Source organism: Peromyscus maniculatus, chromosome 9, assembly GCF_049852395.1.
Source record: "Peromyscus maniculatus bairdii isolate BWxNUB_F1_BW_parent chromosome 9, HU_Pman_BW_mat_3.1, whole genome shotgun sequence".
Classification (NCBI taxonomy): Eukaryota; Metazoa; Chordata; class Mammalia; order Rodentia; family Cricetidae; genus Peromyscus; species Peromyscus maniculatus.
Window position 1 is genome coordinate 42478310 of NC_134860.1, and position 25835 is coordinate 42504144.

Consider the following 25835-nt stretch of genomic DNA (forward strand, 5'->3'; position numbering starts at 1 on the left):
CCTGAGACTAGGTATGCCAGGATCCACGGGGGAAACCAAACACTACTGCTCTGCTTAAGGACCATAGCAATAAAATGACTCCTAACAATATCCTGCTGTACTCATAGATAATGCCTTTCTCAGTCTTCATCAGAGCAGCTTCCTCCTGTACCACATGGGAACAAATACAGAACCTTCAGTTGATTATAGGTAGAGAGGAAGTGATCTTGAACACTCAACCCTAAACAGGACATCTCTGCTCCAATTCCTCCCCTCAGGACTTAGGGAACCCTGTGGTAGAGGAAGTGAAAAAAGTGCCACAGAATCTGAAGATGGCAGGGTCATTGTCCATCCACTGAGGTGAAGCACATATGTGAAGTGGAGCCAGACTAATCCCAAGAAAAGCTGCACTGCATATGTTGCATGGGGCAGAGATGGCGAGGGAGGAATGCCCCATCCATTTGGAGCCCAGCAGATCACATGAGTACCAGATGCTGAACATTGGGCTGTAGGATTTGGATTATTACAGCTAGATTATGGCATTGTTACCATATGAAACTTACTGTGCTCCAGCTCTTCTCTTGTGGAATAATAAAATATCCATTTTCTTTAGTTTATCTTAACAACCCAATTAATAAGCTTTTGTTTTGGTTTGATTTCTAGAGACCTTGGACTTTGAATTGTTGTAATTTTTAAAGACTGTGGAAATTTTAAAACTTACAATGTGTTTTATATTATGATATTAACATAAGAATTTGGGGAACAAGAAATAAATGGTTATGGCATTGATGTGATGTGTGTCATGCTGACAAGGAATGGAAAGTCCTAGTTAACTTTATCTGTCCACTTGAAACAGCCTAGCAAAAAATAGCAATGAGAATCTCAATATAGAACCTGCATGGATAGAAGACATATTAATCTCCGAGAAATTTACTCTCAGAGTTTTACATTTTTATACCTGTTGAACATTTTCTGTATTACGGTTAAATTTACAGCATGTATAATTCGTATTTGATAATGACTTTTATGGCCTGACCACTTAGGGTTGGATAACCTATCAAGGCATTTGTTCCTAGGAAAGGTTAATTTTCTCACCTAGATTTTTGAAATATTGTGGGTGCCACTTTCTTGTCATATAGAAAAACTACCTAGGAATTAAGATTTAGTTTAAAATTTTCTTTGAAACTTATTTCATGTTATTTTGTAAAATATTATACTTTAAAGCAAAATTAGTGTAACTCAAGGAGATGGTTAGCTTCATTGACAGTCTCAATCCATTATCAAGGGTAAACTTCAGAAGTTAACACATTTATTTAAATTTAAACATTAGCATTAAATTAAGGTTAATCATTAATATGAAGTTAATTATAGTCCATCAGAAGTTGTTATAGAATAACATGATATATAAAAATGAGCAAGGGAGAGGAAAGTTTTATACTTGTAAATGTTTGTTAATCTATCAGTCCACATAATTTATTACAATGATTGCTTGTTTTTATTGCATATCGAACAATTTGGCTCTATTACTGTGGATGATGAGACTTACTTACTAAGGGGAAAAGATATATTAAAAAAATTATTTTCAAAAGGGAGGTGTGCTGGGGGGAAGGGGAGGAGGGCAGAAAGGGAGAGAACAAGGGAATCTGTGGCTATTATGTAGAACTGAATAGTATTGTAAAATAAATAATAAAAAAATTATTTTCATTATTTCAATGGAAAAGATATTGTCCATATAATGGTATATTATAGATTGTGGAAACTATACATGAACTATTTAAAACAGTTTTTCAACAAATTATTGGCATAGGGTAGGGCTATTTAACATTCCCTTTGGGAAAACCTTCTTGATATCTCTTAACAGGCTGAGAATTATTATAAGTCTATACCATGAAGTCAAACTTTTCCATATCCTTTTCTTATAGAGACAGAGTAAAGAAACAGTCTTTTAAGACAACATTATAAGAGGCCATTCTTTAGGTAACAGATAAGGCAATGGCATTCCAGGGTGTAGAGAGCCCATTAGTGGAATCATTTTATTTATGGCTCTCAGATGTGTCCACATTCTTCATTTTCAATAACAAATACAGGAGAATACAAAGGGCTGAATTTCCATAACACCTCACAGGTTACAGTCCATCATCAAAGGAAGCCAAGGCAAGATCCTAAGGCAGGGACTTGAAACCACAGAGGAATGTTGCTCATTCCTCTGCTCAGCTAACTTTCCTCTATGGTCTAGGCTCTCTTGTCTAGGTATAGCCCTACCCAGAGGGCTGAACCTTCCACAATCAAATCGCAATCAAGAAAATGTCAAAGAAGCATGCCTGCAAGCCAGTCTGATGGTGTAAGCTCCTCAACTATTTGTCAAGTAGACATCCAAGAAGAGCCATCCTAACAAACCATAAAGGGAAAAATAGAAGCCTCAGTTTCCTACAAAAAAAATTGATTCTTGATGAATAGGATTCTATGTCCAAAGTAAAATTTCAATTGTAGGAAGAGCATTTAAAAAGGATTTAGGTAAGAAAATGAAAATATATTTAAAATAATGAGTGACAATCAGTCCAAGCCACAAAGGAAAACTTGGTAAATTTGACTATTGAAGTCTCTTTTGGAGGCTGCAGGGTAAACATGGGGAGGGGCTGTTGCTGACACCACCTCTGACCATCCTTGCAGTATTTTGTTGGAGGAGTTCCCACGAGAAGCTCCTGCCCCTTACTGCAGAGAACAGGTCCCAAATACAAGCCTGAATCATCAACTGGATGCCAGAGCTTCTGTTTTATAGAAATGAATGGGGTGCATTCTGCTTGATGATTTGTGGAAGGCTGTATCCCATTTTCAGAGCTGTAGATGTTGCAATCTGCTGAAGCAGCACCAGGAACATTGTCTAAAGCCACTGCTCTTGGGGACACACACTGCAGTGCCCTCGCTCATCATGGAAGTGTCAGTGGGAGCTCTGCAATAAGATTTGGCTCTGGACTATTATATACTTCCTGGTGTTGCTGCTTCCAAATCTTGCCTCTTTGACCATCAGTAAACGTCAAATAACAATAAACCATTTTTGCTTTGAAAGCAATTGGAGTCTTCTACTGTTGTGTTAAATGAAGACTCCACAAAAGTCTTCCCTGGCCTCCTGTTTTAAGAGGGAGTTTTGGCATTTTTGTGTTTTTTTTTTCATTTGTCTTTCCTTTCCAGGATGCATGGACTGAACAAGAAGGGGTCTGGAGGATTTAAATTTCAAATCACATGGCCTGAGGAACCCCACTCTTTTTGACTGCAGCACTGTGTTTGGTATGTTGGGCCTTTCTTCTTTTTCTTTAAAGAACACTCATTTCTCCCTTCAGGGCCCATTTCCACCACAGTTACTACTGGGCACATTATACTTATTTCAATGTCTAATTTCCTATTGTACAGAAACTGGATTTCTGGCAGATTCCCTCCTTCCCAAGAACCAGAGATAGGTATTTAGTGCCCTTTAACCATTCCTGGCCATAACTACTCCAATAAAGTCATCATGACCATGGGATCTACAGCTGACTCAGATGTAACTTATGATTCTTGTCACTCCTTCCTTTCACTCTCTAAGGGAGTCATTTACTCAAGAATACTCGTGTAAAGGCAAATACGACTGTGATTGCTATTGTTGGTTATCAATATGAATACATAGGATATTAACTAACATCAAAATATATACAGCACATCTATGGGAGATTTCATTTGAGGAAGGAGGATCTACTTCTAATTCTGATCTTTGAAGTAGGAAGTCACAACTTTAATACAAACTGTAACTCAGATGTAATCTGGACCACTCCTTTCTGCTGGAATCATTTATAATGACATGGAAGAAGGATTTTTTACTCTCTCTCTCTCTCTCTCTCTCTCTCTCTCTCACTCTCTCTCTCTCTCTCTCTCTCTCTCTCTCTCTGCTTGCTCTTGCCTAGTGAACACATTCATTTCTTCATTGGCATGAGAACCAACTTCCTTAAGATTACAGCATAGACTTCAGACACCTAAGATATCCAGTCTTGTGGACTGAGCAACTACTGGATTCCTGGACTGTCCATCAGAGCCAGCCATCCTTGTAAAGGCTGGACCACAGCCTTGAATTTATTCTAACAACTCACTTCCTAGATAGAGAGAGCTTCAGTTTATAATTGCTGTTACTCTAGAGAGCCCCGACTAATACACCAGGCATGTAGAGAGGACATTCTAGAGCAGTTTGTATCTCAGTATCCCCAATGGCCACCTTCCCTTAAACATTCTTCAGGTGATGCTTTGATGTCAGCCTTCTTGGATCCTATAACATCTCAGGAACGATGATAAAATACCAGAATTCCCACATCTCTCCAATGGAATGCAGAGTAATACAATTAATGAGTGTCTCGGATGGAGAGATTCTAGGTAAGTGAGGAATGGAAACAAATCCCCATGTCTCAGCTTTTGTGGGCCATGACTTCCATACCTACAAGAAGATCAGAGGACAATTTGACAGAGTTATTTTGTCTCGATCAATCAAGTGAGTCCCAGGGAAGAAACTAAGATGTTTAGGCCTGGCAGCAGGTACCTTTGCCCACTGAACCACCTCTCCAGCTGATCACAACATCCATGGAATTAATATTATATATATATATATATATATATATATATATATATATATGTTGGTGTTCTGTGTGTATATATGTTCTTTACTCATGAAGAGTAGATTCTTTCTAGCCTTGGTTGACAGCACCAATTTTGAACTCCACAGGATTATTTCCTTCACACATTAACTCTCTGATTTAGTCTCAGAAGTCAGATCTGGTCCAGGGGAGCTTCATAAATATAAAGCACTCATCTGAATGGAAACTTTCCTCAGTATACAGTGAGATCTGATGTGGGGAAAGAGCAGAATCAATTATCCCTCTCCCTTCCTAGCCTTGCACGGGCATGCTTTCCATCACATTCAGGCACATGGCTTTTGATGCAGACTTCATCCACTCTGGCTGGTCTGAATCTTCCTCCCAACACATACCTGGAGTATCCAGAGTGACTCCTAACCACACCTACACAACCAGGAGGGTCTTCTCAGTTGTGCAGTTCATCAGATGGCCCTAATCTGCATCGTCAATGAGGATGAAATGTGAGAGATCTGCTACAACCCTGACAATAAGTGATGCTGGAGCAGGATCCTGAACCCATGATCACCTTACATGGATGCATGGCATTCTAAGACAATTACTATGCCTACATTATATATTTGTCCCTACCAAACTCCTGAAATTTCTCTTTGGTTTGGGCTGATTCATTCCAACTAATACACCACACATGGCTAGAAACACAAAAGTCAATTGCAGGGGCTAGAGAGATGGCTCCTTTACTTTTGAGTAAATGTTTCGCTCCCAAAGAACCAACTGGGCAGCTAAAAAGCCTCCTTAACACCAGTTCAGGTACAATTTGATGCCCTCTTCTGGCCTCAGCTGGAATTGCAATCAGATATATTACAGCCCTTCAGCAGACAAAACACCCATACATATGAATAAAAGAAATAAATCTTTAAAAAACTGTTGTTCCAATAATGCATCATTAAGGCCAACAGGAGCAAAAAAATAATGTCCCAACTTATCTTTGAATTCACTCTGTCTATTATGTGGTTATCACTGAAGCTATATTTCAAGAAAATTAAAGGAAGATAGGCCCAGCTTTTTTAATTTTTTTAATGTTTTATTGATTCTCTGTTGGTTTCACATCATGCATCCCAATCCTACTCTTCTAACTACCTGTTTCTTGTATCTGTTCTCTGCTCTTGATACCTCCCATCTAAAATAAAACAATTTAAAAGAAAAATGGAAAACCCAAAACCAAAGCAAACAAACAAGAATCTTGCTGAGGAATCTGTAGTGTGGCCCAGTGAGTCACACAGTACATCCTTTCATCTATACATCTTTTCTTGTAAGTGTTCTGGCCTCTGATTTCTACTACACTGTCAATAATCCACCCTCACTAGGACTCCTCTTGGATATAGAATTGATGTCTGTGTCAGAGAGATCCTGTAGCTCTGATCTGCAGATCTGGGCCATTCACATGTTCTTGCAGTTCATAGATGAAGAGGGTGTTAGGGTGGGATAACTTATAGCCCTGGTTATGAACCTGGGTGGTAGCTGGGTTAGAGAACCCACCAGCTTTCCCTCATCTTCACCACTTGAGCAAGCTCTCCTATTCTCCCCCAGCGAAATCACCCAATGCAGGAGGTAGATTGGACAGAGGCCGATTATCCTGCTCTCATGTGTGGTAATATTGTGTTCCCCATAATACTGTACCATAATAAACTTATCTGGGGTCAGAGTGCAGAATAGCCACTAGGACCTAGAGTCCAGAAAATGGTGGCATACACACCTTTAATCTTAGCATTCTGGAGGCAGAGAAACATCCTGATGTCTGTGAGTTATAAGTCACACTGCAAACAGCCAGGATATGTGACACATATCTTTAATCGAGGAAATCATGGATGGAAGCAGAAAAGTATATAAGGCGAGAGGACGAGGAACTAGACAGAGTCTGTTAAGCGTTTAGGCTTTTGAGCAGCAGTTCAGCTAAGATGTATTTGGATGAGGACTCAGAGGCTTCCTGTCTGAGGAAACAGAAACAGCTGAGGAACTGGCAAGGTGAGCAGGCTGTGGCTTGCTCTGCTTCTCTGATCTTCTAGGATTCACCCCAATCCCTGGATTCAGGTCTGATTTTATTAATGAGACCTGTTAAGATTCATGCTACCCACCTGCCCTCACATCTGAGTCACCCACACTCAGAACACAAGGACCAGCTCTGCTGTTTGGAGAGGCAAGGTGCTGGGTCCAGTACTCCAATTGTTTCCATAGGTGACTGTCAGACTCTCATGGCCCAGAGGCCAGCTCTCCCACCAGCCTCAGATAGCATATCCTCAGGTGGGGCAGACATCTTTCCCTCACCATTGCCAACACAGGTCAGAAGAAGGGGAGCAGAGTCAGCTCTTCTGCTCTCACACCATCACAGCCAGCTCACCTACACACCCACTAACAATTTAGGTCTACATGCTACTCAGTCCAGGGGCAGGACCCACTCTCAAAGTGCTGCAGTTGGTGAGGGGCAGATCCAGTTCTCCCTGGTGCTACAGCCTGTGAGAGGCAGGGTGAATTCTTTGAATCCCTATCCTGTCTTCAGTGGTAACAGGAGCAACTGACACCAACAAAAACTGAAGCTGTGGCAGGGTACAGTTTTTAGACATGGCCATTAGCAGCAGCCTAGACCGGGAGGACACCATAGCCCCTGGTGGTAGCATAGTCCACTAAGAACTGTATATCCCTGGAAGACACAGCCCTTGTCTAAGATGGTCCTGTATGTCTCTTGGTTGGCAATATAGGCCACAAACACTGGCTGCATTAGCAACATGAACCCAGACATGGTGCTAGGTGGCTTGCTGGGCCTGGATGTCAACATGGCCCTATTTGGCAATGCAGATCACTCAGATCAGCATGGACCGTCCAGCAGTACCCAAGTGGATCCATGTGGCAGCCCAGATTCCAGGCATCTGCACTGTCTGTGATGGCATCAGGATCTGGGATAGCAATGCAGACCCTGGTTTCAGCAGAGCCAGAGACCCCGATGTGGCTCATGGCAATGTTCCTGGCACAGATGTCACTCTGGTCCCGGTTGCAGCACAGTCCTCTAAAACACACATATGCCCTGTGGTATCATATCCCTTACACAGTACCATAGTCACAAGTGGTGGCCCAGACTGAAGACAGCTGCTGAGCCTTCAGTGGTAATAGGAGTCATCAATATCAACACAAGATGCCCACAGCTGTGTCAGGTCCATGGACAAGATATGGTTGTTTCTCATTAATAGGGTTCACAGGATCATTTCATGAAATGTGTATACAGAATAATATAGTTGAGGGATAGCAATATATATGTCCACAAGGATGCAGTATGGATCCTTTTTTCATCAAGAATTGGGTATACACTGAATTGGCAACACTATCCACATGCAAAGCCCTGTGTATCCCTGTCTTGGCTTTGAAGTCACTATGTAGCCCAAGATGGGCACACAGAGTTCTGGTGTTAAAGGAGGTTCTGGAGTTACAGGATGAAAACTTCGCACATGATATTAAGAGTGAAGAGTTGGAAACTGTCTATCTAGAACAACTTGACCTCAAGACAGTCCATGATAGATTTCCCATCACAAAGGGAGGGCTAAGTAGCTTGCCCAAGACATCGAAATTAAACGGATAGAAAAAGTCTTGCTCATCAACATCTCTACCCTCCATGTTGTAGTACCCCTCACAGAAGCCAGATTCTGCTGAATGTCAGGGTTCTCAGTAACTCCTGTCTCAGGTTTTCTGTGTCTCAAGCTCATTGTTGATGCTTTCTTTTCTTCAGGAGTACTGAGCCAACAGACCCATGGATCTGATGGGGGCTGGATCCCCTGGAGGTCACTTGGTGTTTGTCTCACTAGTGAAATCACAGCTAAAGTGGGTGTCTTCATCTGAGGGGGCCTTAACCCTAAGGCTGAAGAATGTCACGTGATAAAGATGTCTGGGACTTCTTTGGCCTCTTTAGTTTCCCTTGAGACCTGCCCTCAGTGAAGGAAAGACCATCATATCTAGTGCAGCCTAGCTGGCACACAGGCTAGACAAACTTTGAACCCAAAGCAATGCTGACCAGAGAAAGAGGTCTTTTTTATTTTATAATTTAATTTAATTTTACATATCAGCCAGTGATTCCCTTATTCTCCCCCCTCCCGCCCTTCCCTCCTCTTCCCACAGCTGAAACCCACCCCCCATTCCCATTGCCTCCAGGGCAAAGACTCCCTTGAGGACTGAGTTCAAACTGGTAGATTCTGTCCAGGCAGGTCCAGTCCCCTCCTCCCAGACTGAGCCAAGTGTCTCTGTATAAGCCCGAAGTTCCAAACAGCCAGCTCATGCACTGAGAACAGGACCCGGTTTCACTGCCTGGGTGCCTCCCAAACAGATCAAGCTAATCAACTGCCTCACTTATCCAGAGGGCCTGATCCAGTTGGGGGCTCCTCAGCTATTGGTTCATAGTTCATGTGTTTCCATTTGTTTGGCTCTTCTTCCCTGTGGTTTTTCCAACCTTGGTCTCAACAACTCTTGCTCATACAATCTCTCCACTTTCTCGACAATTGGACTCGTGGAGCTCTACCTGGGGCCTGGCTGTGGATTTCTGCATCCAGTTTTGGATGGGGTTTCTAGCATGACAATTACGGTGTTTGGCCATCCTATCACCAGAGTAGGTCAGTTCGGGCTGTCTCTCGACCATTGCCAGTAGTCTATTGTGGGGGTTTCTTTGTTGATTTCTGGGGACCTGGCTAGCTCTTTGCTTCTTCCTATTCTCATGTGGTCTTCATTTATCATGCTCTTTTATTCCTTGTTCTCTCTGTGTGTTCTTGATCCAGCTGGGATCTCCTGCTCCCCTAAGCTCTCTTTCCCTTGACCCTTGCCCTTCATTAGCCCCACTCACGTCCATGTTGTTCATGTAGATTTCATCCACTTTTCTGTTGTTGGGTGAACCCTGTATTTTTCTTGGGGTCCTGTTTTCTACATAGCCTCCCTGAAGTTGATAGTATCAGTCTAGTCATCTTTGTTTTACATCTAGTATCCTCCTATGAGTGAGTACATACCACGTTTGTCTTTCTGAGTCTGGGTTACCTCACTCAGGATGATTTTTTCTAGATCCATCCATTTGCCTGCAAACTTCATAATGTCAGTGTTTTTCTCTGCTGAGTAGTACTCCATTGTGTATATGACCACATGTAAGGTGTTAAGAGTGAAGAGTATGCAATCACATTTTTCTTAATAAAGATACAATCATTTTACTCAATAATGGATGAAAGGGCACACAATAAAAACAGTACATAGTCATATCAAAATACCAAACAACAAGAACCAAAGAAAGTACAAATAAATTCAAAACCTTAAACAATAACAAAGAAAACCAAAAAACCCAAAGCAAACAAAACCCAACAAAAAAACAAAAAAAAATTATGCTAAGAAGCTTGCTAAATTAAAAGATTAAAGGGTTAGGTTAATCATGCAACAGACTTTGAGGCACAATCAAAAGCCTGTGACTGGACTTGAAAACATGGTAGGAAGGCAGTCACAAATGTAAAAGACCATTTCAAAGCAAGTATAGCAATGCCCCATGGGACTTGGAGTGTGTATTCTTCTGAGGAGGCTTCAATTCAAGGGTGGAGAGCGCCATAGGTTCAAGTGGATTGTGGCTTCTTTGGCCTCCTCAGTTCTCTCAAAGCTGTTGTGTGAGAAAGAAAGGCAATCAGTTCCAGAGGCATCCTGGCTGGGCCACAGGCTAGACAAAATCAGGGCCTATTCACACTGGAAGCCAACGTCAAGAGCCCCCAGTCCCCATGAATGCCATGGTTGCACACATTGGAATGCAGTGGTGGCTCACTTGCCTGTGATACTTCCTGCTCCTGCTGCAGCAGCTCTGTCTGCAGGAGGCTCTCATCCTGGGCTGTGACATGTTCCAGGTCATGCTGGAGATTTTCTGACCTAGAGGAGGAAGGCAGTTAGGGAACAGGCCTGGTGGGGACCTGCTGTGTCAGCTGTTGAGCCTGAACCAACTCTAGTCATCTTGACAGTCCAGCAAGACCTCTCAGCTCAGGTCATTCCTTGACTTCCTAGGAGAGTAGTGTCAGAGTGCACCTTAGCCTGGTATTAACTCTGTGTTTTAAAATCTGCTAGAAGACAAACTGAGAACTAGACAGTGCTGGACAAGAAAATCCACACATTTCTACAGCTGTCCAGATACAATATTTTGAGAAAAACATAACAGTGTATCAAGGTCTGAGTGACAGTTCAGGGCAGATGTACATGGCCCTGATTAGATACCAGTTAATGAGCAACCTGGGAAACTGAATGTAGTCCCTCTAGAGAGCCTACAAAATAAAAGCAGTGAAGGTTCTGAGTATTCCTACAGCACAGAGACCTGCCTGAGTTCAACACCTCAACCCCTAAATAATCTTATGTCCAGAAAATTATTTTCTCAGGTGACAGATGCACACTGCAGAGAGCTTATAATCAGCAGGAGTGTGCTGCATGCAGATCTAACCAAAAGTAGGAACTTCCCCTTAAAGGTGATGTTCTGGAAGGAAAATAAATTAACAAGAACACACACTGTCCTTCAAAATTAACCCTCCTCCTGCTAGGTTGAAAACTACCATAGGGAGATTTATGGGGAGACATAGGGGACACTGAGAAGATACCAGAGATCTCTGAAGGGAATAAGGGGTACACATTCCTCAGAAACACTAAGGCTCAAACATAGTGTTTCCTAGAGAAGTTCTTGTTAACAGGGCCAGCACAACACCCTGAGGTGGTCTCTTACTGCCTGTGGATGAGAGCCATCCAGATGGGGAGATTCCCAAAAGGGACAGAGATATAGGTACAGGTGACCTCCATGGTTCTAACTACACCTCCCAGTTTGGGCTCCTACCTCATCTCATAAACACTGAAGTGATGTTGCAGCTTTTCTGCCAAGTCACTTTGCTGGGTGACCAGCTCCTTCTGATTCAGCAGGCCCTTCAGTCTTTCATCCAGGATTTCTTGCTCCTGTTCATTAGAAGATTGTGCTCTCAGGGGAGAGTTCTCACTCTCATGCACACACATAAAGTCAAGGACACACGTAAGTACATTTATGCACCCATACAAGCCCACTGTAATGCACTAACATGTTCAGTTTCACTGCCAATTCTAATAGAAGGAGCAATCACCAAGTATACTAATGAGAAGAAGATTAAATTTCTTTGGATGAGAAATGAACACAGTGGCAATTAGAGATAGGCACAGTACTTTCTCAATAAAGTTAGTTGGTCTCCATCATCATTAAAAATATAACGAGTAATTTCAGAGAAAAACACACACAAGAGTTTACACATTCACAAACACTAGTACTTTTAAGCACCCATATCCCCAACACACACACAAGCATTTGCCCCTACACATACAGGAAATATGGGCACACAAACACCCACTCACCAACAGGGGGTCATATATAGAAACCAAAGGAACACTAATGTCCAAATAATAGTCAGCATTCACACACAGAGAGAAGTTCACCCACACAGATGTACATAAATGCATACGCGCGCGCGCGCGCGCGCGCGCACCTGCGCACACACACACAAACACACACACACTCACATGATATAGTCAGTAACACAATATCAGCAAGGAGATGCACTGTGGGATTCCGTGTTGTGAAGCCAATGAGACAAACAAGACATTTCCTTTGTGTTAGCTGTGTGTAATGAAACGGAAGAAGTCTAGTTTTCATTTTTAAAATAGATGTATTGCTTGATTTTGTTATTTATTAAAGAACACATGTATACCAAAGCAATAAGAGTGTATAAACACAGGAGAAGCTACTCCCTCCTTTTTCTTTCTGAGCAATTAAAACTTGTGACAATTAGATGAGACAAAACAAGACAGAAGGACCCATTGAAGAACAGGAGATCCAGAGTCCTGGCCAGCCCAAATAGCCCAAACAGATAATTTTATGTTCAGTGAATGACCTTGGTTCAAGGGAACAAGAGAGTAAGCAACAGATGACAACATGGGATTTCATTATGTAGCCTCTGAACACACCCGTCTATGTACACATTTACATACACCTGTAACGATCACACACAGACAACAGGAATCAAAAGCAAGCAGAAAAAAAGAAGAGGACATCATATTGAGTGAACAGATGAATTTAGATTATGCACATCAGTGTTTCCACAGAGGCCTACAACAGATCTATCTATCCTCTGGGGACTTAAAAATGCCTAGAGGAGAGCACACAGCTTAGTCAAACTATGTTGATGTGATTGGAGAAAATGTTCTCTTCAAGCCTTAAACCTGTCACCCCAACCCTCAAGCTGTCAAAGTCCTCCCACATCTATGGTCATTCAGTCAGCTCCAGACTGGAAACTCCAGGATGGGAGAATTGCCCAGCACCACTCACAGAAAACAGGGCAGACAAGCTGATACTCAGCATCTGAGAGTGTGACCCAAGAATTAAGCTAAAGAAAGAGAACAAAATGGAATGCAGGAAGAAAGGACAAGTCCACTTGCCACCCCAAAAGTTGACAATGAAAAACATTCACTTGGCATTGTCTAGGGCTCTAGTCCTTGCAAGCTGCTTCCTACTTATGATCTCACATGACCCCAGAATGCAAATGAGCCACAGGCCACTGACCTAATCAATGAGAGCTCTGTGATATTCTACAAGTAGCTCCCTGCATGACAGATTCTAATATAATGACATGTAGGTGTGTGGTATCTCACAGACCCATCTCTCTGAATGTACTGCAATTTCAGCAGACCAGGAGGGTTTGCTTTCCAATCAGCTAGTATCTACAGGAAGACTTGTGAATGATCACAGAAATGGATTCTGGATGGGTGGGTGGGTGCTTACATGGGTGTTTTTATTTTATGGTTGGACAGTTGGGAAGTCTGCCCCTACTGCCTCAGCCTACCTGCTGCTGCTCAGCACAGGGGTCACACATCTTCTCATGGGCCTCCTTTAAGAGCTTCATCAACTTCACACAGGTCTCATGCTCTTCAATCTGCTCCTTCCACAACAGCATGTTCTGATGTCTCAACAGATGGACCTTGTTCCTTAGCTGATTACACTCTGGTAGGATCTGGCCATTGAGGTAACTAAACAATCACCAAAACATCGTGAGCCACAGTGAGCCTCCATTTGCCATCGTACCTCAAAGTACCACCAACCATGAAAAGTCTGAGGTCAACAGAACAAGAATGGAGCTCTCAGTCGACTAGCCAGCATCACTCAAATGCAGGCCAAATCCAGAGAATAGCCAAATTGCAGACAAATACAAAGTACTTCTGAAAATCCAGGTACCAAAAGGAATCTTGTGCCTCTGAGAACAGGGTGCAGTCCACACCTGTGCTTAACTGTTCCTGATATTTGGAAAGCATCAGCTGGTAGAGGCAAAACACACTCTGAATGAGGGCAGAAGTTCCAATAGGAATAACTTCTCTCTACAAATCCCAGGCAAACCAGATCTGTGAAGACCCTGCCAGTGCCCAGAGAACCTAGGCTGCCAGAAATTCCCTTCATGGTGCAAACCATTTTTTCTGTCTTAGGTCTCCTGAGTTGGGCAGGACAATAATAGGATGGCCTCAGTGTTTGTTCACACTTAGCAAAATTGAGTCCAAGAGGCAAAAACTGAAGGGCCACAAGGCAGGCTATTGGCTCAGAGGCACACAGGCTAGAACCAGAGCCCTCACTTTGAGTCAAGGACAAAGAAGTGCAGAATCAGTCCCTCCCAAGCTATTGGCCACTTACCTAAAGTATTCAGTCTCCTCCATCAGCCCCTTGCACTTGTCCAAGGCTTCACTCATCTCCAATGGTATTTTCTGGAGAGCTGACATCACCTGCTTGTGTTCCATTTCAAGCATCTCTGTTTCAAAGTTCAGCCTGTGGTAGGGCATGGGCCCAGGAAAAATGAACACCATGAACACAGGCAACAAGGATCACATAAATAAGGCTGTGTCATGGACTACTCCAGCACAGTAGATGCCACAGCCTGGTATTTAAACACTGGGACTTCCTGGTGCTTATTAAACATTTTGGAAACACAAGAAACCTATGGTAACATTTCTCCTATTTCTGGAACAGAGATTCTCATTCCTGGGTGCCAATAGCTACACAGAGACCCAGAGCAAACAATTAGTATTTCCCTGGAGGAACCCCAATTTCAGGATGGTTTTATAAACTGCTCGTGATTCTAAAAAGGTGAGCAGAGTGACCAGGAGGTTTGATGCTCAAAGTGAGGTTCCCTTGCTTCACCAGTGCCACCACCTGGACCCATGTTAAATCCTCAGACCTTTTCACAGCCCCAATGCTCTAAGGATTGTGCAACACACACACACACACACACACACACACACACACACACACACACACCCCTTATGAAATCAGGATGCCCAAGATGTTGAAATGTGGCATTGCCACAGAGTATAAGAAGACCAGAGGGGAGCTTCCGGCCACACACTTAGTTGAATGAATAAACCAGGGCCCTCCAGCTGCTTTCATGAGCTTTCATACACAATCATCTGCTGGTCAAGTACAAAGACTCTCCACAAACTCACAGCACCTAGCATCTCCCACAAGCTAACACCTGTCAAGGTCTCTTGAAGTACATGTTGAGGGTTCACTCACTACCATCTGTATCCCAAGAGTGCAATTGAGGCCACACATTCTGCTTTTCATTTGGAGGAAGCAGAACAGCCTGTGTCCCTATCTCTTTCCTCCCCGGGTTCCAAGTCTATATCTCAAAGGAACTCATGAAAACTAATTTAGGCAGCACGACACCCTGGAATTTCAGCCTCTTGTTCCTCAGGAAACTTGGGATTGATACTGTGGTTTCAAGAAGGTCAGCAGAGAACTGCACATAATGACTACCTGTTGTTCAAATCCTTGCAAGTATAATTGGCTAGGATACCACGAAGTTCATTTCTCTCACATTCCATGTCATGTAATCGAATGGTGAGTTTTTCGATTTTTTTCATGTCTTGCTCCTGCTCCTGCTCAGGAAAGGTTGAGAGTTGGGATGGTGCCTCTCCAGTAGTCCCTGCAGGTAGATAAAGACAAATTAACTTGTATTCTTGAATGGCAAGGACCAGGAGAGACCATGCTGAGTCCCAAGAAGAAGCCTAAGGGAATGAATGTTAGGGACACAGTGAACCTTCCAAACAGCAGGAAAGCTATGCTCAAACTCTGCCCAATGAGCTCTGTCTCTGTCCTCAACCACTGAGGATAATTATGTGCCTCTCTCCCTAATGCAGTACCCTGGCCCTGGAAGGCATAAACAAGACCAGCCAAGTAGAATTTGAAGACAGTGTCAGCTACCATCTGATGTGATGCAAGCAAGGCCTGTTGTCCCTAGAGATTAGCAGCACCAAGTCCTGATCACATGTGTCCAGAACCAAAACATCTACAGATGTGTTGTGTGGACAAGGTGGTTTCCCTCCCTTTCTATTGGCATCAGATTTCCATGGAAACTGAAGTAATCCACTAGGATGAAGTGCAGCAATGCCCTACCCAGAGTGGGACAGCTCAGTGGTCCATTTTTTTTTCTCCCAATCCTCTTTATCAGTCAGAAGGAATTGAAGGAATTCCCAGAAAAAGCAGCTGCAAACTGGACAAATCATGGCTCTCCTAAACTAACCTTTAGAAACTCTTGAATCTGGGTCTGCTCTTTAGAAAGCCAGAAAAGCTGGACTCACCCATTACTACCCAGAAACTCCAAGCTGCTGAGCTACACTACTAGAAATATCAGCTCAAGTTCACCTCCTCCACGAAGCGTCTTGTCCCCTGCTCTGGACTCACTGTGCCTTCCCCAGAACCATTTATTTCTCCAGGTTTTACACTGAGACCAAAGGCCAGCTTCCTTCTGCCTCTCTCTGGTCTCTCCATGTTCTCCATTCTCTCTCCCAAGCAGCCTGCTCAGTCTTGCCAACATGTCCATGGGAACTGAAGGAATAACCCACAGTCATTGGTGTTGCCACAACACTGGTGACATCACAGAGAACACCAAGCACTCTTCATGATAGAATAGAATCTCCATGGAAGGGATGATTAGGGTCACCCCCCGGCAGTCCTCACTTTTCCACTAACTAGCTCTTCTGCACTTCATCAAGAGCCATGTTGCCCTTCCCAGCAGCCTTCCCTGAAACAAAAGGGAAGACCTTCAGCACCTTCTCCTTACAAAGCCAGAGATCTCTTTCTGTTTCATTAGAATATTTTCACTGCTTCATGTATGGGAAGTTGAAGACTCACTTCAAAATACATCTCAGGCAATGACTGGGCCCTTCTTGATATCTGTAATCAATAACATGAGAAAAAATGTTGCTAGGGAATTAAGTCAGAATGGTGAGAAGGAAAGGTTGATCCTCTGATGTCAATAAGAACATTGTGCAGGATTCACAAGGCTTTTTACAATATATGGATATGGTAGGAGTTTGTGGGTGTCCTGTCAGAACAAAGAAATGTCCCTTAGTTAATGAGAAATATTTCCCTGAGTCAGCACAATAAATTCAAGCCAACACAATATTAGCAAATGTGGAATCAGTTAGTGACATGTCAGGCTGGATGGTAAGAACTGGGACTCTCCAGGTGATCCCTGAGACACAAGAGCAAACACTCCTAGGAAGAGTGATGGTCCATTCCTGCACTCAAGTGTCAGGAAAGATGAATGGCTAGTGAGAGGCCAGACACAGATATGAAAGGACAAATGTGTCACAGTCATGGGGACAATATGTAGTGTGTCACTGCTATGTTGCTTCACCTAGTGCTACACAGAGACTAATTTCTTGATCTGGAGCCATCTGTGAAGAAAAAGGAAGGGGGCACAACCAGCTTAAAGAATACTCATGGGAGCATGAGAAGGGCAGGCAAAGGACACAGGAGACATACGAGGGGTCCTTTACTCTAGACTTTTCCAGAGCCGCACATCACACTTGTCAATTTCCTGGCAGCACTGAAATGAGCTAGCACCATGTTCAGCCTGGATGGCAAATTATCAGAAGACTGGACTGTGTCTCTGGAAGGTACTTGGTGGACCCAAGAATACAGGAGCGATGTGAGGTAAACTATGTCCATTCAGATGTTATATTACCCTGACAACCAAGTTAGACAAAGTTAAGTATCTCGTTAATTTACTAGTCTAGAAGTCAAAGCACAGTACTTCCCTAGGCATTACCTCATCTCAGTCAAACCTGACCCACTGAAGGATGCTCAGGAAGTAACTGACAGATGAGTCTTTGTCCTAGTAATTCCGCAAAGACAAGACATGAGTCTCCCCCTCTGTGGATGTCAGTTCTCCAATCTCTCTATAGGGAGGTGGGTGTCTCAGAAGTCAGCAGGGTTCCTCTCTCTCCCTAGACAATGTGACTCAGGGGACAACCTTCTAAAGCTTATTCACAGCTACAGAGAATGCTCTGTAGCTTCGAAGCCCTCAGCCAAGTGCTTTGAAAAACCAGGAGAAAATTGCTACAGTCACACTAGGTAGTGGATGGATGCCCACCTCACTTGCTCTTTGCTTCAGACTCTCCTGTTAATGGGGAAGCCATGCAGGGGCAGAACATGGTCATCAGATTCACAAAGCCATCCTCACTGACAGTCCAAGACACCCAGAGCTGGCAGGAAGTGGGCAGTCTCAGTCCAGGTTCACTGAATCTAACAGCTCTCAGGCTGAACTGCAGACCTGTGTGCCATCAGCAGTTGGTAACTCAGAAACCACAGGGTCATTTGAAGACAGCAGCAATTGGTGGATCCTGCCCTGCTAGTGGCTGTGATGTAAAGTATGAGAACTTCAGGCTTTCTCAGGGTACCCTCCTTCCCCTATTATTACTGGCACACAAATAAAGGACTCTAGTGTGTGGGGGAAGGAACAAAGTTATGGTACAGAAATCTCATTACTTTCTCTGGGCCTCCTCCCCACTCAGAGTGGAAGCAGATGGTACAAAGCAAAGCAGATAAAGCCTTGTCAATTCCTGAATCTGCCAAACTAACCATCATGGATCCTTGATCTGGGTCTGCTCTTTAGGAATCCAGAGCAGGATAGGCCTATTCCTTTCCACAAGTTCCCAGTTCTTGAGCCCTAGCTATGGAAGGCACAACTCAATCACATCCAGGGTTGCCCAGCCCCTCCTGAACTCACTGCTTCTTCCCCAGGTCCAGAGATTTCTCCATGTTGTCCAGTGAGACCTAGGGCCTGCTTCTTTCTTCCTCGCTCTGGTCTCTCCATGCTGTGTATTCTCTCTCTCAACTAGACGCCTCAGTCTTGACCACATCTCTGTAGGTGAACCTTACAGCACTGAACTAATGTCCTAAGCTCACGTGGTGTTGCTACAACACTAGTGACATCACAGGGGATTCCAAGAGCTCTCCATGATACAGTAGAATTCCAGAGAAGAGACTGCTGATGTCATGGGGCACAGCCTTTGCTTCCTTGCTAATTCTTCATGAACTGACCAGAAGCTGATGTTGCTTCCAGGAATCTCTGCTGTGACACAGGGGAAGCCATTCAGCTCCTCCTCCTTCCAAAGGTAGACATTTCTCTCTGCTTCATTAGAATCTTTTTACTACTTCACCATGAGGAGTTGGAAGCTCATTTATAAACACTCACCATAGTTGGCCCTTCCCATCCTATGGGGAGGCTACACATTACCCCCATATTTTCCCAGAATACTCTTCAGTAGGAGCAGTAGTAAATATTACTTAGAAGTTTAGAGGTGGGAGAAACAGATAGAAAATACAGGATAGCCTGGAGCGGAGCTGAGTGTCTCTGCCCTAGGGTATTGAAAGGAAAGCCAAGGGGTGGAGCAAGAGACCTCCCCCCAGCTCAGACAAGTGCTGACCATCTCAGACACCTGCACTCGGGCCCTTGGTCAAATCATCCTCTCTATGCAAACCGGCTGGGTAAAGCCACAAGGAAACCTAAAAATGGGCTCCAACACCATTCTAATACCCATGCCCAATAATATAAGAAATAAAGAATTCCAAGAAATTCGTCAGGATGATGTGGAGGAGGAAGATTGAGTCCTTTGAAGTAAACAAGTGCCTGGAGAAAGCTAAGGTTAAGGTAAGGTGGCCATTGGTAATGTAAGCGAGTTGAGACTCTTATGAGACCCAAACTGTTGTACAATGTTCTCACTACATACACCGCATGTTAGTCAGGGCTCTGTAGCACAACACAAGTGATAAAATGAATCTCTATATATATTGAAAAGAGATTTGTTATAATTACTTACAAGCTGTACTGTGGCTAATCCAACTCTGGCTGGCTATGGATAGAAAGTCAAAGAATCCAGTAGTTGCTCAGTCTACAAGTCTGGATGCCTCAGCTGTCTGCAGTCTATGCTGTAATTGTAAATTACTATGCTGTAATGCCAGTGAAGAAATGGATGTGCTAACAAGGTGGAGGAAGCAGAGAGACAAGGAAAAGCTTCCTACATCCAGGTCTTTCTATAGGCTTCCAGCAGAAAGCATGGTCCAGATTACATCTCGATTAAAGATCTGAATTAAAGGTGTGAATTCCTGCCCCAGAGATCCAGACTAGAAATAGATCTTCCTACTTCAAATGAAGTAGAAATAGCCGACAGCAGTGCGCTCAATTTTCTGGGTGTTAGTTGACCTTAGATGTAGTCACCTGAGAACAAGAACAGTCATCACAGTTGCGTTCTCTTCTTCACTGGTATTCATGAGCAATTGACCAGAGGGTGAAAGGAAGGAGGGATGATGATCCAAACTCACATCTGGATCTCCTGTAGATCTCATGTCATGATGATGTTTAGTGGCCTTTTCATGACCATGGATGGCTAAGACAGGATGAAATACCTCCGTGTGGTGATGGTGCATGCCTTTAATCCCAGCACTGGGGAGGCAGAGCCAGGAGGATCTCTTTGAGTTCGAGGCCAGCTTGGGCTACCAAGTGAGTCCCAGGAAAGGCGCAAAACTATACAGAGAAACCCTGTCTCGAAAAACCAAAAAAATAAACAAACAAACAAAAAAAAGGATGAAATACCACTCTGTGCATTCTTGGTTAGGAGGGATCAACTAGAAACCCAGTTACAAAAGAATGCAGTCGATCTCTGCAACCGAAGATTTGGAATTCAAATAATTATGCTATGTCTGGTAGGAACTGTGTTGGAAAAGGGTCCAAGAGGCAGAAAATGGGTACCCCTTCCTTAAAGAAATAGGAAGAAAGCAAACACACTGGACATGTCAGAAAGAGTGGGGTGTCAGAAGGAGCCTGTGAATTTGGACTTGAATTCCTACAGGCCACATCTTGCTTACCCCATGCATTCTGAGAAAGGAAAATCACCTACTGAAGAAAGGAGAACCCTGGGAAGACCTCTGTGGGATCTTCATTGTAAACAACAGCTAGTAGCCTCCTATTGTTATCTAAGCAAAAACGATTTATTGAGTTTGAAGTTTCTCTGGTGGTCAAAGAGGCAGGATTTGGAGACAGCAGCAACAGGAAACAAATTATACTCCAGAGTTAAATCATCTTACAGAGCTCACCACTGACACTAGCATGATGAGCATGGACACTACAGTGTGTGCCACCAAGAACACTGGGTTTGTGCTTGGTGCTGGTTTAGAAGTTTTCAAAAATCTATGACTCTGAAAATGGGATACAGCCTTCTCCAAATCATCAAGCAGAAGGGGCCCATCCATTTCTTTAGAACATACGCTTATAATGGGCAGGACTTCTGATGGGAACTCTTCCACCAAAACAGTGCAAGGATGGTCACAGGTGCTGGCAGCCAACAGCCAATCCCCATGCCCACCCTGCAGCCTCCAGAAGGGGCTTCAATAGTCAAATTTACCAAATTTTCCTTTGTGGCTTGTTTGATTGTCACTTATTTTAAAGAGAGTTACATTTTCCAATATAAATTCTTTGAAATTATTCTTCATACATTTGAAACTTCACTTTGGACGTAGAATTCTATTCATAGAGAGTCAATGTTCTTTGCAGTAAGCTGAGGTTTATGTTTTCCCCTTTATGGCTTGCTGTGAGGGCTAATCTTGGCTGTCTACTTATCACGTAGTGAGGGTTTGACTTCCTCAGACTAGCTTGTAGGTATGCTCCTTTGGCATTTTCTTTTTTTCTTTTTTTTTAAATCTTTTCAAATGTTCTTTAATGTCATAGACCATATGAAATATACTATATAGGCACACAACAGTTTTGCAGTACAGTTTCAAAGTGTATACAGATTAGAATACAGAGGTTAAACACTGGTATACTGACCACAGCTTAAACTTTAGATAAACTTCATAGAAAAAGTACAATTCAATATCAGCCAATTGAAAACTTTACTCTTCTCATAATATAAAAAATGGTTATTTGAGATACAATTTTTTTTACTAAACAAACTATATATAAACATTTAAAATAATCATTAAAAACTCGACATTAGAATTTATAAAGATTCACTATAAAAATATATTGGCAGTCCCTTCTCTTATAAAGGTACCCTTGGCTACCTTACAAAATAGTCTCAAGGCAAGTTGCCTTGGTAACTACTTTAGAACCTGACAAACCTACAGTAAGATGATTATAAACCCTCTTGGGAAGCTTTGGTGTACATCTTCAGGTTATTGAAAAGATTTTAAGGGCATTTGTAAACACTTCATTCTGTTAAAGCACAAAAGAGTAATGCTCTTCAACTGCATACAGGATTAGACAATTAAAACAAAATTACTACATGCTTGTGAAAAATCGCCCTTACCTTCCGGAAGCAAAAATCAACTATTTAAAACTGTCAAATTTTCCATTCTGTTAAAAATGTTACAAATCACCATCTTCATATTCTGTGCCCTTTGCCTGTTAGAACACTTACCAAAACCCCTCAAATCCAACAAAAGCAACTATTAAAACTTATTCAACACACCTGACAATATGACAACTAACAATCAGACCACATAATTTACACACTTAGTAACGTATTATGCTTTCTTTTACATTTGTAATTGAGAATTTATTGGCAGGAAGCAAACACACACAAACTCACACACACAAATGAAAAGGCAAATCTTGGAAACAAACAGTAAGAATACAAACTGAGAGGGAGCAGGTTCTTCACCAGGGCTGCTGCGGCCGCCGCCACCTCTGGCTGGACTGCTGTCTAAGTTTCCTTGCTGCAGTCCATTTCCTGGAGTACTTCCCCCGGACCTTCCAGTCCTGCCAGCAGCTTCCTCCTGCTCATCTCCACTTATCCTCTGTCAACCTGCGCACTGTAAACACCTAATACAAATAGCTTCTTTGACCTCTGAATTTATAAAACTCCACTAAAAAGAAATCCACCTCATTTTAAAGCAAGTCCATAAAAATACTTTCTCTTTAAGAATCAAACACTTTTATGAGAATAAAGATCCTTCAAAGTCTTTAGCTCTTCGATCAGAGTTTTGTTCTGGTTTTCCAGAACGGCGCCCCGGTTCTCCAGGCACTTCACGTACTCGTTCTTCTTCCTGTAGCACTCTCGAGCGGCTTCTCTGTTTTTCATCAGCCGTATTTCCCTTTTGAGTTGGGGGTCGTCGGTCTTTGTTGTCTGAGATGTAAGAGTCACAGGAGAAGTCATCACCACAGTCTGTGGCAGTGAAGTAGCGGACAGTTTGGTTTGGATCTGGTAGGTCTGCATGTCTCCTGATGCAGTCTGTACGACCACCTGGTTGCTCGGGACCAGAATTTGCTGTCCATCTGAAGTCTGTGCATACTGGAGGATTGTACCTTGCTGAGTACTGCTGGAATTTGTCATGGCTAATGTCTGCAGTCCCTGTACTCCATCTGTGCCTGGACTGGCCAATTGTAAGGCTCCGTTTGGGGCAATGGCAATGTATTGTCTGCTGCTGGTCTGCTAGATGGGGGTTGGAACAGACATTGACGTGACAGCAGAAATACCAGGACTTTCTCCGTCTCCTTTTGTGCCCCATGTATCTTCAGAAGAAAGGTCTTTCAAAATTTTCCTGATGGGCTATCTGAGAAATGTGAGTTCCCTGAACTGTTGAACCAGGCTGAGGTGCAGTCTCTGGAGTGTTACTCTTGTGGGAACCTTCCATAATCAACCACAGCGGGAGCGGCCTGGCCGCTGTCCTGGTCGGGGACTTCCACTCCCCCTGTCCCTGGCATTTTCTTGATTGCTAATTGATGGAGGAGGGCTCAGTCCTCTGTGGGTAGTGGCATCCCCAGGCATGTGAGCCTGGGCCATAGAGGAAAGGTAGCTGAGCAGAACAGTGAGCAGCATTCCTCTGTGGTTTCATGCCCCTGCCTTGGGATCTTGCCTTGGCTTCCCTTGATGATGGACTGTAACCTGTGAGGTGAAAAAACACTTTACTTTCCCAGATTGGCTTTTGGACTTCTATCAGAGCAACAGAAAGCTAACTAGAACATTTGACATATTCTCAGAGCATGCTCTGATAACCCATCCGTTTCTATGTTGTCTGTAGCCTCTTTTTTCTACAAATACAAAGTTTGTGGACACTGCATCTGTTGCAATATCCAGTCTACCAATCTCACTGACTGATTAAATAACTCTACTTAAGTATTTTGTATTTTTTTATCTCCTATGACATATTTCTCTCTAATACAGCATGCTCCCTATTTTTCCCTGGTTTTTTTTTTTTGTTTGTTTTTTTTGTTTTTTGTTTTTTTGACACAGGGTTTCTCTGTGTAGCTTTACGCCTTTCCTGGAACTCACTTGGCTTGGTAGTCCAGGCTGGCCTCGAACTTACAGAGATCCACCTGGCTCTGCCTCCTGAGTGCTGGGATTAAAGGCGTGCACCACCACCGTCCGGCCTTTACTTTTCCCTCTTTAAAAGTACCTCTGCATGTTTTTACCTTTTCCACTTTATGAATTATCCTTTGCCCCATAATAGAGTATTTATGGATAAATTATTAAGTTCCACAGAAAAGGGGTCATTATTGTATTCACATTTCCTAATTCAAGATTTATTGCATTAGTATTATCAATTTAGCAAAATTGGCCTTTTCTATTACCTACTTATCTACTAAACTTTAAAAACTTCCATTCATTTCAGTCTTGAATGTCTCTCAGAACATCAGCCTTAAGGGTCTTGAATATATTTAGATTCCTCCTGGGTACTTCATAGCTGTTTTTATTAATAGTGTGCTTTAAAAGTATGCTAATCCAAATGTCTGATATATTTTAAGCCTGTTGTGAGTGGAATTGTTTCCCTGATTTCTTTATCAGTTGGTTTGTCATTGGTATACAGGAAGGCCACTGACTATTTTGCATTCTTCCACTTTTATGGATGTATTTATCAGCCTTAAGGGACTTCTAATAAATTATTAGATTTATTTGTTTAGAATCATATCATCTGCAAATAAGGACATTTTGACTTCCCTCTTTTCTGTTTGAATCTCCTATATCTAACTCAGTTGTCTATTGCTCTAGCTAAGAGCTCAAGTACTATATTGAATAGGAGAGGAAAGAGTGAATATCCTTTCCTTGTTCCTGAATGTTTGGGAATTGTTTTGAGGTTTTGTTCCACTTAGCATGATGCTGCTGTGGGCTTGTTGTACAATGACTTTATTATGTTGAAATATATACTCTATATATCTAGATTCTCCAAGACTTTCATTATGAATGGAGGTTGGACTTCTACAAAGGCCATTTTTTTATATACTCAGATGTTCATGTAGTTTCTGTCTTTTATTCCTTTTTTGTGGTGGAAAAAACATGTTGATTTATTATATCAAATTATCCTTGCAGGTCTGGGGTGAAGACCACTTGATCATGGTGGGTGATTATTCTTTGATGTGATCCTGAACTTGATTTGCAAGTATTCTATTGAGAATTTGTGTGTATATGTTCATCAGGGTAATTTCCTGTAATTCTATCTACTCATTCATCTATCTATCCATTATCTATCTATCTATCTATCTATTATTTTACCTATTTATTTACTTTCTTACCTATCTATGTATCTATCTATCTCCCTCTCTCAACATCAGGGTATTCCTGGCATAAAGAATAATTTGAAAGAGGTCCTTCATGTTTTAATTTACTGGATAACTGAGGAGTATTAGTTGTCCTTTAAATGTCTGGTCCAATTCTACACTGATTCTGTCCTGCTCTAGGCTTCTTTTTGTTGGGCCACTTTTAATTACTGCTTCTATGTCATTTATTAGTATGAGACTATTTAAATTGTTCACACTATCTTGATATAATTTTGGTGAATCACAGACATCTAGAAATTCATCAATATTTTGAAAAGCTTTTTCCAATTTGGTGGAATGAAGATTGTTAAGGTTGGAATTCCCTCCAAGTCTC

General features: G+C 42.6%; 1 protein-coding gene and 1 pseudogene across 1 annotated transcript in view; both read right to left on the reverse strand.

The window, feature by feature from the left end:
* The window catches only part of LOC143267123 (disks large homolog 5-like), a 51303-nt gene extending 32382 nt beyond the window's left edge, over positions 1-18921 (reverse strand). Inside the window, exons 1-6 of the mRNA XM_076544032.1 lie at positions 18698-18921; positions 15439-15607; positions 14320-14451; positions 13484-13667; positions 11458-11573; positions 10414-10514 (exon numbers count right to left, since the gene is read on the reverse strand). Of these exons, the coding sequence (XP_076400147.1) occupies positions 10414-10514; positions 11458-11573; positions 13484-13667; positions 14320-14451; positions 15439-15607; positions 18698-18830 (835 nt within the window). The 5' untranslated portion in view covers positions 18831-18921. The remainder of the gene's footprint in view (positions 1-10413; positions 10515-11457; positions 11574-13483; positions 13668-14319; positions 14452-15438; positions 15608-18697) is intronic.
* Positions 18922-21841: 2920 nt separating this feature from the next.
* On the reverse strand, positions 21842-23846 carry LOC143267351 (cyclic AMP-dependent transcription factor ATF-1 pseudogene; annotated as a pseudogene).
* Positions 23847-25835: the final 1989 nt, after the last annotated feature.